Source organism: Artibeus jamaicensis, unplaced genomic scaffold (genome assembly GCF_021234435.1).
Source record: "Artibeus jamaicensis isolate MK-2021 breed Jamaican fruit bat unplaced genomic scaffold, CSHL_Jam_final contig_464, whole genome shotgun sequence".
NCBI lineage: Eukaryota > Metazoa > Chordata > Mammalia > Chiroptera > Phyllostomidae > Artibeus > Artibeus jamaicensis.
In genome coordinates this window covers 2,014,980-2,026,991 of record NW_026521842.1, presented here as the reverse complement: position 1 = coordinate 2,026,991, position 12,012 = coordinate 2,014,980, and the positions used below count along the sequence as shown (strand labels likewise).

General features: G+C 57.3%; 1 protein-coding gene across 2 annotated transcripts; it reads right to left on the bottom strand.

Moving 5' to 3' along the window:
• Positions 1-1,283: 1,283 nt before the first annotated feature.
• Positions 1,284-11,983, bottom strand: RNF166 (ring finger protein 166). Of its 2 annotated transcripts, XM_037142337.2 has the most exons (6): positions 11,739-11,983; positions 6,280-6,436; positions 4,375-4,487; positions 3,605-3,719; positions 3,371-3,478; positions 1,284-2,348 (listed from the first exon to the last, which is right to left on the bottom strand). In XM_037142337.2, exons 1-6 carry the CDS (start codon positions 11,891-11,893, stop codon positions 2,283-2,285), a joined length of 714 nt encoding a protein of 237 aa, XP_036998232.1. In that variant the 5' UTR covers positions 11,894-11,983; the 3' UTR covers positions 1,284-2,282. The 2 variants fall into 2 exon arrangements, with proteins under 2 accessions (XP_036998232.1, XP_036998233.1); XM_037142338.2 differs by lacking the exon at positions 6,280-6,436 and having other exon boundaries at positions 11,739-11,817.
• Between the last annotated feature and the right edge of the window lie 29 nt (positions 11,984-12,012).

Sequence of the window (12,012 nt, the reverse complement as noted above, 5' to 3'; positions counted from 1 at the left end):
CGACTACTTCTAAAGGGAGTAACTTCAGACCAAGTCACACTCCCCTCAAGCTTGTGGAATCTTCTTGCCCTGCCCTGCCACAGCTTTAAGTTTAGGAGATCCACCTCCTCCAGAGGAATGGTCCAGAACACAGGCCTGCTTGGGTAAACAGCCTGGTGACAAATGGACAAGAGCGAGGCAGGTGCAGGGCTCAGCTCTGATGACCAGCCGCCAGGATCCTGGCTGGAAGGTGATTCCTGCCAGCTTTGAAAGGCCCACGTTGACTTGGGGAACCACAGAGGCTGTGGCACCGATGGTGGCCCCGGAGTGCAGTCCCTAGGTGGGGGTGTTGCTGTGGAGGGAGGCAGGGTGCCAATGTCTAAATGGCTCTTCATGATCCTCTAGTGACTGAGTGAGGCTCAGGGGCCAGGGTCACATTTGGGGGCACCAGGCAGGCTATGGGGTTGGCTGCAGAGTGCCAAGAGCCAGTAGCAAGGAGAGTAGCCACCAGAAGAGGACTGCAGGACTTTGGGGCTTCACCCAAGGGCATCCTGAACACCACCATGGCCTACTCTGGGCCCCAGAACTGGCTCCATTCTGACCAGGCTTGGCCAGGGAGCCTGGGTAGGTGCCCTGTCAGCCTGGTGGCCTCAGTGAACCCCATCCTAGGACCAAGGAGGTGAAAGCCACCAATACCCAGCAAACCTTTGCCTGGGTTTGTCACAAGGAACCAGACGCAGTTCAAGAACTTGCTCTGACAGGTAAAAATAGGTCAGGGTAGGAGGGATGCAGGCCGAGAAACCCCCAGTGCCCTGAGGAAGCACTGTGCTCACAGGAAGACCTGGTTTTGCCAGTGACCGCTAGTGGTTGAGGCCGACAGGGTCTAGGAGTGGTGGGCAGGGCGCTGACCCACGGTGCTCCTCCTGGCCTGAGTGTTCATGGTGGCCCTGGAGCCAGCTTCACTCTGAGCTGGAGCTGTCTGGGGACACAAACACATTTGCAAAGGAAGGCTATGGTGATTCCACACCAGCCCTCCGATTTTTAAAAGATTGTACTTATTTTTAGAGAGAGGGGAAGGGAAGAAGGAGAGGAAGAGAAGCATTGATGAGGCAGAGAAATCGATCCACTGCTTTTCATAAGCACCCTGATGAGGGAGCGAACTCACAACCCAGGCGTGCGCCCTGACCGGGAATCAAACTGGCGACCGTTCGGTTCGTGGGATGACACCCAAGCAACTGCACCACAGAGGTCAGGGCTGGTCCTCTGCTTTTTATATTCACAGAATGAAACCCACCAGGCTGCTATAAATGCTTTGAAACATTTTATTTAAATTTTTTAAAAACACAGCAATAATTTATGCCACGAACCAAATAAGACAAGCATTTTCCAGTCCAGCCCACTATTGCACAGGCCGCCCCAAGGTCTACCACCGCTGGGGGTGGCAGTGTGGCTAGCTTCAGAAAGGTGCTGGCTGAAGCTGAGACCCCAGGTAGGAGGCCCACACTGCCCAGCAGCCACAGAAGTGGCCAAGGTGCTGGGATTTCTCCCAGGTTGTTATCAAAGGGAAATGATGAAACCAACCACAGGAACCCTGGAAAACACGGAGATAACCCAGGATGTGGCCCCTCCATCCTGTGCGCATAAGCGAAACTCGTGGTTCGTCCTGGCCCCAGCATCTGCCCCACCTTTCCTTCCCTCCCTATCCTGATCCCTCAACTGTTTTCAATTTTTTTTTAAAAATATAATTTTGTAAATGTTCCATAAAAATACTATTGTTCCTAGTCAAACACAGATATTGCAATATGAAGAGTAACTGCTTTGTCTTTGCTCTATAAAATGTGAAAAGGCTATCACACTGGAATATATAGAAAAATGCTGGAGTTTCTAGGTATCACAAAGCCAGTACCGGGTACACAGGGGAAGTGTTGCCAGACGCCGGCGGCCAGCCGGGTGTCGCTGGGGCTCCCCCTCCGCACGGGGAGGACATCATGGCTTTGAGAGAGACAGGCAGCTGACTGCTCTCAGTCCCGAAGGGCCGACCCTGAGAGGGCCGCCTGCTTGGCCCGAAGCACCGAAGAAATCAGCCATGCTTGGCCAGGAGCACAGGCGGCCATCTTCTGATGGCGAGGGAACAGTGGTCTCTTCTGGGCCCTGGCAATCTTGAGGACCACCTCTCCTTCTGAGATGATGGAGGCCCCACCTGGCCCAAAAGGTGCATTCCAGTGCAGATGCTGGGCCAGAGAGCAAGCACAGCCCTGTCCCTCGAGGCTGGAGGGGTGGGTCCTGGCAGCTGGGCTGCACCTTCAGTTCTCGGAGAGAGACAGTGCCAAGGCAGCCTGGAAGGCGGCTTCCTCGTCGATGCTGTAGTCCTGGAAGACAGGAAGTGGAGATGGGGTGGGGGCTCATGGGCTCAGGCAAGAGGGCCGGCTGTGCTAGTGACCTCTCAGAACCACTTCCTCTGTCCAGTCACCCCAAAGTGACCAGCAGTACCAATTCCTGTCTCCCCACCTCCTTTCAGTATGACCCAGGACAAGAACGAGGCCCTGCATAGTCATATGGGGTCACAGGATCATCACTGTCATGGAGCGAAAACTCTGCTGGAGGTTGAAGTGCTGCCCACGTGTGGGATTGGTATCTGGCTTCTCCCACGTTCTCAACCCTGAGGGCTGTACAGGGTCCCTGCAGCTGCCCAAGTGACACCTTGTCCAGCAGACACCTTGCCCCAGCGAACCTGTGGGAGGGGCAAACACTTGGAAAAAGCTGTCTTTTTGCCTTGGATGTGAAAACTGGGGTTTTGAGATGAGCAGAGAAGCCAGAGGGCTGCATGCCTCTAGCCATTGGGAGCCCAGAGGCAAATAAGAGCACAGGTGATTGCCCCGCACAGGTCAGGTACCTGCGGCTAGCAGGGCCAGGATGACAGGGGTGGGTGGGGTAGGGCTGAGCAGGAGGAAGAGCCTGCATGGTTCTAGCCCAAGCAGGGGGGAGAGGGAGAACGAGCTGAGGTTTTCCAGGTGGTAAACTCCCTCTGGCTTCTCTCTGACAAGCACCCAAAGCCAGCCTGTCAGCCTCCATGGGGCTCTCTGTGCTGGCAGGGCTGAGGAGATGGTGCCCTGTGACGGCCACCAGACCTGTGGCTGCCTCTCCCAGAGAAGCTCCCCCACTTCCCCAATGTGAAGAGAACTGTGGTGAGAGACCTCAAAAAGCCAAAGGGCCCCCTCGAACTGCTCTGTGCAGCTCCGGAGTCCCTGAGGCCCCAGGGCTTGACTGCCACGAGCGCCAGGCCTGCTGGCGGCTCCCACAGAAACCCAGGGGGCCTCTGTGTGCTCAGCTCCCTTTGAATTGTGGGCCTAAGGCTGGTTAAGGGCTGGGGAGAAAGAGGCAAGACACATACCACGAAGGTGTCGTAAGAGAACTTGTGCCGGTGGAGCAGGTGCTGCAAGAAGTTGGCACTCTTGTAGCTGGGGTCACCCCAGGGCATCGCTGAGCAGATGGGACACACCTAAAAGAGGGGTGCTGAGGTGAAGCTGAGCCAGAGTGGAGAGGCCCCCACCCTGGGATCCCAGGAAGGCACTGTGGGTAGACAGTGGGGCTCAGGCGCCCAGGCAGGTGGGCAGCAGGTGCTCACCACACGGTTGGGGTCGCTGCGATGGTTGTCCACACAGTGCTTCACCAGCTCCTGCTGGTCCAGGTTGCGGGCGCCGCAGTAAGGGCAGGTAAAGGTAGACCTGTTGGGGACGGCGCTGAGACAGGAAGCAGAGGGGTAAGCAGTGGCCTTCCTGGGCACTGCCAACCTTCTTGAAGCCTGGCCCCACTTGCCCCAACACAGGCGTGCCCTGCTCTCCCCTGGGCGGAGGGCAGGAAAAAGGCCCAGCCAACGGGGAGAGGGGGGCCATGGGCTGAATGGAACGCGCTGCTCTCTGGCCTCTGCCCCCCACCCCGGCCTGCCTTAGGCATCCTGCCCCGGAAACCACCCCATCACTGTCCTTACACCCCACTGCTCCTCCTTGGCCGTCATGGGACCCTCTGCCCTGCTCCCCTGCATGCCCCACTGCAACTTCTCTGGAGCCGCTTGCCACCTCATACACTCCCAGTGCCTCTCCTCCCCGAACGTGGCTGGGAAAGCAGGGTGAGGACAGGCTGCCTGCCCTGAGAGGTGGCGTCTATCCAGACCCAGCTTTTCTGGGGTCAGCAACCCCCTGCTGGGAGGTGATGCATGAGCCTGGCATGGAACCTCTGGTGTTCCCCTTCCTGCAGGGTAGTGAGGTTCCCCCAGAGGAAGTCCAGAGCCCCCCACTTCCTCAGGGCGGAGCAGTGCTGACCCCACACAGTGACGCAGACCACGAGCCGCTCCAACAAAGAACAGGGACTCTGAGGGCCCCTGGCAGGGAAGCCTACCTGGGAATAGGCTGGGATGTGGGCACCACAGGGACAAACTTGGGACAGTTGGCCATCTGCTCCTGGACCTTCATGCAGGAGGAAACGTGCACCCTCATCTTGGCCAGTGTCACCTATGGAGGCAAGGCAGGTGTCAGGCCATCGGGGGTAAGGGGCAGGAAAAGCCTCAGGCTCGGACCAGAGAACAGTCAGCAAGCAGGTCCTGCTCCTGCCGCTCACAGCCCAGCGGCTCCGTGAGCAGATTCTGGGGCTTCTCTCAGGGGTGCAGCGTCTCTGCTGGAGAGAGGTGCTGAGGGAAGGAGATGGACTTGTGACCCAGCGGCGGGTGCTGCCTGCTTCAGCTGGGACTGCGCAGGGGGCTGGCATCAGTCATCAGCCCCTGAATGGGAGAACACCCCAGCTGGGGCCCCCGGGGGGCTGAGGGCAGAGACAGTCCCTCGGGGAACAGGAAGGGATGGTCATTCAGGAAAAATGTCCCTTTCCCTTGTAACAGGAACCAACGAGTCAAATTCTTTTAGACCACTGAACATTGGACAAAACTCCTTACCAAAAGGTACCAAACCAAACACAGCACAACCTTCTCCTCAACTGCCTGAGTCACAAACTCTAGTGGGCAGTGGGGGTGGAAGGAGGAGTCCCAGTTCAGACCAGAGTGGGGGGAAGGTGAGAGCTGACAAAGACCCTTGCTCAACCCTCCCCTGAGGTGTGGACACCACCTTCCTGCCATGTTGCCTCTGCCAAGGCTGGAAGGTAAACATTTCACAAATAGGAAAGCAGTTTACAGAACTGAGGAAGCAGCCAGGGACACAGCTGCCTCCGTGAGTGCAGGGCACAGTCCCCAGGGCTGAGGCCGGACCCAGTGTCTGGGATGACAGAGCAGCCTTCCAATACCAGCTCTGTCCAGGGCTGGGGATGGGGCGGGGGGAGGGGCATGGAGTGACGGGCAGGGCCACTTCACATGTGAAACTACAGGAAGATCAAGGAGAGAAGCAGGGAAGGGGCTATGTCAGCTTGAAGGAAGCCCCAGTAGCCCTGCCCAGATATCTCCGAGAGATCCTCAGGGCAGTCCCGGAAGTTCACACCTTTGACCTTTAGGGCACAGCAATCAAGGGCTGTTTTCCATTGTGCTAAATTAGTAGAACTTATTAACCGGAGAGATGGCTAAGTCTCAAAATGTAAATTCAAACTCAGTTCCTGCTCCGCCCACCAGGAGGGAGGGCCTCCCAGGCCCGGAGGAACAGTGGGGTGCAAGGACAGGGTGGGGTGGGCTCCGGGGCAGCACGCCTGAGGCCGGGTGGGCAACAGAGGCCACAGAGTGATTCGCTCCATTCAGCCCATGGCCCCAGCTGCCCTCCTCTCCCCTACGTCCATGCCTGCAGTGGGCAGCGGATTCCTGGAGCATCAAGACTGGGGTGGGTTTCAGCTCCGCCTGTCTCCCTGTACTGGCTACAGTGCACACAAACAACTCAGAGCCCAGGCCAGGCAGTGGAGTGGGATGTAGGGGGTGCAACGTGGGGCAAGAGGCAGGGCCATCTAGAAATGCCTCGTGCTTTGTGGGAGCGACCGAGCAGAGCTGCAGGGTCCTCAACAGGAAAGGGAAGAGCCCAGCTCCTCGGCTGGAGGGCAGAACCAGGGCCCCAAGCACTCAAAATCCTCTTCTGACCACGACTGGTGTGGCTCAGTTGGCTGAGTGTTGTCTTGCAAAGTGGAAGGTCCCTGGTTCGATTCCTGTCAGGGCACATGTAGATCTGGGGGCCCAGTCCCTGGTCGGGGTGTGCATGAGGGGTAACCAATCAGTGTTTCTCTCCATCTCTCTCTCCCTCCCTGCCCTGCTCTCTAAAAATAAATACAATCTTTTTTAAAAAGCCGCCTCCTGGACCCAGGAGGCCCTTTGGGGTGGGGTACCTTCTTGTTGCAGCCCCGGCAGGGTGCCTTATAGGACGAGAGCTGCTTCTCCACCTGGGCAGCCTTGTCCACCTTCTTGGGGTCGAAGGGCAGGCGGCACAGCGGACAAAGGGGAGATGGTACCTGCAGGCATGGCTGGAGGCACTCCCCGCAGAACCTGCAGTGGGGAAGGGGACATGGGCCTGAGGTCACAGGCCAGCCTGCTCCAGCCCACGCACAGCAACTCACCTCTGCTGTCTACTGGGAGTTTCTGGAGACAGTCGCTCCTGAGCCTGAGTCCCACTGGTTGGATGGGCACCATCTGGCTAAACAATGAGCCCAGGTCCCCTGCTAGCCATGGGTTCTCAGGACCCTCCGCCGCATCCTGGAACCGGGCAGAGCTGCAGCCGTGGCTCTCTAGGACCTGTGCTGGCCCCAGGGCCCTGTTCTCAGCAAGAGCTCTGGCTGTAGGAGGCCAGGCTCAGCCTGCCTGTCTCACCGCCACGTGGTACTTACACCTCAGGGGACTCAGAGGACTAAGGGACAGTACAGAGGATCCTGGAGACCCTCCACCCACTAAGCTCTGGGGAGTAAAATCACTAACAATGGTGAAAGAGGAAACTGCAGGGACCCAGGACTCACTGGATGGGGCAGGGCCAAAGCTGGCAGGTGAGCATCAGCATCCTTGGAACAGTGCCCCCTCCTCAGGCAGGAAGGGCTCCTGACAGGCCTGAATGGAGGACAGGGACAGGAGGGACTGTGCTCGAGCCCTGACTGTTCAGTGGTGATACTCCTGGCCCTGGGCATGCACTTGGGCACTTGAGGCTTCTTGTGGCACTGAGCTCTCAGCACCGTCCCTGGAGATGTCCCATCCCGTGTGTGCTGCAAGTGCACTGAGCCCTCCTGCCCATGGGCCCTCAGCTGGAATTCACAACCACCCTCCACACTGCAAAGGAGCAGGCTGCTCATTAGGGAGCAGAGCTGGTCAGAGGGGGTGAGAGGAAGAAGGCGCTTGACTGCAGGACCGCATCGGTCGAGCTTTAGAAAGTGCTGTGGGGACTACTTAGCTGAGACAGGTACCTGGAACCTCCACAGCCCCAGAAAAACACGCGCTCAGTCCCATCACCGGGGCCGGGCCCAGATGCATGAGAAAGGTGGCAGCTCTGCAAACTGCAGGAAACCTGCAGGGTGCGCACCCCTCTCCTCCCACCTGGGTATGTCAAGCAGGCTGGGCCATGGTGGGGACATGAGCTGTACAGGACACAGGGGCGTGAGAACATTCCTGAGTGTCCAGAGAATGCAGCTAAGCTAAGGGGTCAGGGTCCCTTTTGCCATAATACTTTCACCTCCTTCCCCAAAAAACAAAACAAAAAACAAAACACAAACCCAGGCAAGGGGATCCAGAGTCCCTCATGCTGCCCAACCCAAGGCTCTCCTCCTACACATTGGCCCCTGGTGCTGCCACCACCTGGCTGGTCACCTCTCATGTTAATGTCTGCACATGAGAGAAGGACCAGCTAGGCTTTGTCTTGCAGAGTAAGGAGGTGGGCCCACCTGCCACATCCTGCACCCAGAAAAGGGCTCACCAGGCATTACGGCAGGCATGCAAAGGGGACACCACGCACCCACCCCGGTGCTCCAGTAAGGACTCTAGGGTTGCCCCTCTCGCCAGTCTCAGCATATGCTTAGCCTAACAGCTGGGGGAAGAAGACTCTTCCTTCGCCCAGTCTCTGGAGGAAAGTGCTGGCAAGATGGTTACAATGGGGAAGCCGAAAAAAGCCCACACGAGTGCTCACCCAGCACCAGTCCCAATAGCCAGGCAGAAGCAACCCTGTGTCCATCGACAGGTGTCGGACATGCAGATCATGGTCTATCTCTGATAGACAGCTTAGCCATAAGGGAGAGTGTGGGCTGACAGGTGCGACTGTGGGGGGACCTTGGAAAAGTCACGCTCAATCAAAGAAGCTGATTGCAAAGGATCACAGAGTATGGTTCCATTTACGTGAACTGTCCAGAACAGGCAAACACACAGAGACGGAAAGCTGGTTAATGGGTGTGGGGTTGGAGTACAGAGTCTGACTGCCAGTGGGGACAAGGTTTCTTTGTGGGGTGTTCAGAACATACTGACTGCGGTAATGTTACTCAGTGCTGTGGATATACTGTGAACCCTTACATGCTTTAAATAAGGCAACTGTATTTCAATAAAGCTGTAAAAACATGTGCAGAAAGGAAGGACACAGGACCACATGCAGGGACGAGCTGTTACCACATCATCAGGAAAATGCAGGGCCCGGTGCAGGCCTCCAGAGGAGCAGGTCTCCGACAAGAGACACAAGAGACAAGGGATAAGGCTGGGGTGAAGGGTGCCCCACTGTCCTCCAGCAGTAGGCTGGGGAACTTTGGGACCTGTATCAAGAAGGCATACACGGTTCCCTGCATGACCCTGGACTCACCTGCCAGCCCTACGGCACTGCTTGTTTCCATGCCCCAGTCCCTACGGAGCTAGAGGCAGAACCAGGTGTCCACACAGTAGCTTAGCTCACAGACCAGTTTCCAGCACCGTCACCATGGTGCGCTGAGAGCCGTGCAGACGAAGAGTGCCCACCTCTCCCACAGATGGTTCCTGCCCACATCTGCCCAAGGGGCTGGTGCTGGGCAGCTTCCCAGCTGAAGGAGGCAGCTGAGGGGTCTGTTCTCTCATTCAGGTCCACAGGCGCAGCTGTGACAGCATGACGGCCACTGCACGGACTCCAGGCTGCAGCGGCAACACTCAGGTGCACCAGCACAGGCCAATGTTTCAGAGACGCAGGAAGGCAAGCAGGCTGGGCCCCAGGGTCCTGGAGCTGTCCTGAGCCAGGAGGCTGACTTCCGAAGCCTTTTGTCCTCAGTTACACTCTGGCTCATGCCCTGACCCACCTGGCTGGGCTCACCCACACACAGATCCAGGTGAGCCACCTGTGGGCCCAGACCTCCATGGGTCTGAGGCCAGTGCTCTTGGGCAGCTAAGCAGGGAATGACAGAAGCTCCTGAGGCCTCTGGAACCCCACCCAGAGAAGCCAGCTCATGGACTTGGGTGCAGCTGGGCAGAGGGCTGTAAAGGCTCATTGGTCCCCAAGGTCTATAGTCACTACTACAAAACTGCAGGGGGAGGGGCCGCTGAAGGTGGTGGGGGGAGAGTGGCTAAGAGGTAGGGTGGGCCTGGCTGCTCAAGCTCAGATCCTGGCTTTGCTGTGACACTTTGGGAACTTTACTGAGCCTCTCTGTCTCATTCTCCTTGTACTAAGGAATAAGGACAGTACCTGCCTCACAGGGCTGTGGCATGCAGGGAATAATCGGAAGACATCTATTATTATCGTTCCTTACAATTCCCCTTATACATGAGCTCTGTTCTATGATCTCTTGTTCATTAACAAATTGTACGTGAGGACACTTAGATGCACGGACAGGTGTGACAGCACTGAATAGAGGTGATGACAGAAGAGACATAGAAGCCAGAGGCAGCCTGGGCTGAACCCTGCCCCAAACACACACAGGCCCTGGGGGAGGGTCCATGAGATAGTTAGAAACAGCCAAGCAGTTTCTGTTTCCGGATGTGGCTCAGTGCCAGAATGTCCCTTGAGTGTGACAAAAACTGGCTTCCTCTGGGGCCCCTGCAAAGTTCCTGGGAGCTCTTCCACAAGCTCCTCTGAGGGGGGTCCTGCTCGAAAGCCCTGTAAACCCTCCTTCTGCCTGGTGCTAACTATCTGTTCCATAAAGAGCTGCTCTCATCACTAGAAAATATGCTGTGGAAGGAAGTTGCTTAGTCAGGTAGCCATGAGGGGAAATAACCAAACCACCAGCAAGGTTTTCAAAAGCAAAGGCAGAGCCTTTAAATCTTCTTTGCTCCTCTGTAGTCACAACACTGGGGAAGAAACTTAGAGGAAGTAAGAAGTAGAAACAGAATAGCCAGGAAAACAAGATAGCAGGGAGAGCCAGGGAGCAGTACGTCTTTTCTTAAGGCAAAAGTTGTAGAAAAGGCTCTTGTAGGACAAGCCTCACAAAGAGGAGAAGGGTCAGATTATGGGGGGGAGGAAGTATGGGGGAGGGGTGTTTATAAGATGTTTCACAACTCTGTGTAGTTCTGTATTCTGGAAACCACATTTTAAGAAAAGACATGCATGGAAAATACAAATTTGTGCAGACCAGGAGACTGGAAACACCCAGAGCTGGGTGAGCACTGGTGCCAAGGGGACACCACCCCAGGCCTAGGGAAGACCTTCTAAAATTAGAAGCCTTACAGCTCTCTCAACAATGGACTGAGAACACACCTTAAAACACCTACTGGTATGTGCTTACAAGAAACAAGTCCTGTTCGGAGGCTGCCCCAGTCAAAATGTCACAAGAAGCATGAAAAAGTGAGGTGCAGTGCTCTTCAAGACAAGCCTGCAGGGCTCTCCTGTGCTGCCTGGCCTGGAGGCGTGGGACAGGAAGTGAAGACTTCCTGGAACCTGACACTATCTCTGCCACTTCTCTGAGTGAGGAACAGTCACAAACCCACCCAGCAATTCCAGCTACCACTTTGTATCAAGAGCCTCCCAAGACAGCTTGTTTGCAAAATGTTCTAGGACCTACTATCAGCCTGGGTGCACCTCAGCTCAGTCCCTTAGAGTGAAAGCCCTAACTGCTCAGCAGCTCCACTGGCAGCCAAGTCCTCTAGCCCCCTCTCCCCATCTTGCTGATTTCAGTGGATACTCTGATCTCAGCTCCCTCCCAAACATGCTGACGATCAGACTTGAGTGCAGCTCTCCCCTGGGAGGTAAGCCACATCCTCAGGTTTCTGTTCCTGAAACCAACCGCAGAAGCCTGCTGTGTGCCCTGGTGCAGCTGGAAACCGTAGTAATGTGCTTAGCGACTGGTCCCCTGAGGGCCAGGCTGCCTGGCTGCTCACTTATCGACATGACCCAAGTTCTGCATCAAAACAAAACAGCATCAGACTCCAAACAAGCCCCTCTCCTAACTTTAGGGAACTCCTCTCCTCAGCAGTCTAAACAACAGACAACAGGTCCGAAAAAGAGTTGACAGCAAAAATCGCAGAAATTTATTTACAACTGCCCACTCGTCTCCACGGGACCGAATCCAAGGCGACTGGCGCAGAGGTCGCGCCTGCTGCCCCCTGGGTACTTAGAGAGGACCACCGAGGCCGTCAGCAGCCCAGAGGGCGCGGGGACTCCGAACTGGACAAAGTTTCGGTCGCCTCTGTGTGCCGATGGGGTGGTGGGGTCGAGTGCCCGGGACTGGAGGAGCCTGGGCTAAGGCAGATGCACGAGCCGGCAGCACAGAGCCGGCGCTGCGTAGGGAGCCTTGTGCCTCCGCCCCCGAGTCCTCCGCGCGCGGGGCTCTCCGGCTTTGCCCGGCAGCCGTGGGCCTCGGGCCCCTCTCAGCCAGGCGCAGACCCCTCCCCGCAGCGGAGCGGCGGCCCCGCGGTCGCCCGGAGCACTCACGTGTGGCCACAGCTGCCGATGGCCACGGGCCGGTGGTAGACTTCTAGGCAGATAGGGCAGCTGTACTGAGCCTCCAGGCCGCTGTCACCGCCTGCGGGCCCGCTCGGCGGCTGTCGCTGCTGAGCCGAGGCCACCAGGCTGCGGAACATCGCCATCCCCGGGCCAGGCCCGCTGCCGCCACCGCTGTCCCGGCAGGCCCGGGCCGGCCCGGCCCGCGCGTCAGGGCCGCGACGGCGCCGCGCTGACGTGTGACAATCGAGGCTGCGACGGCGCG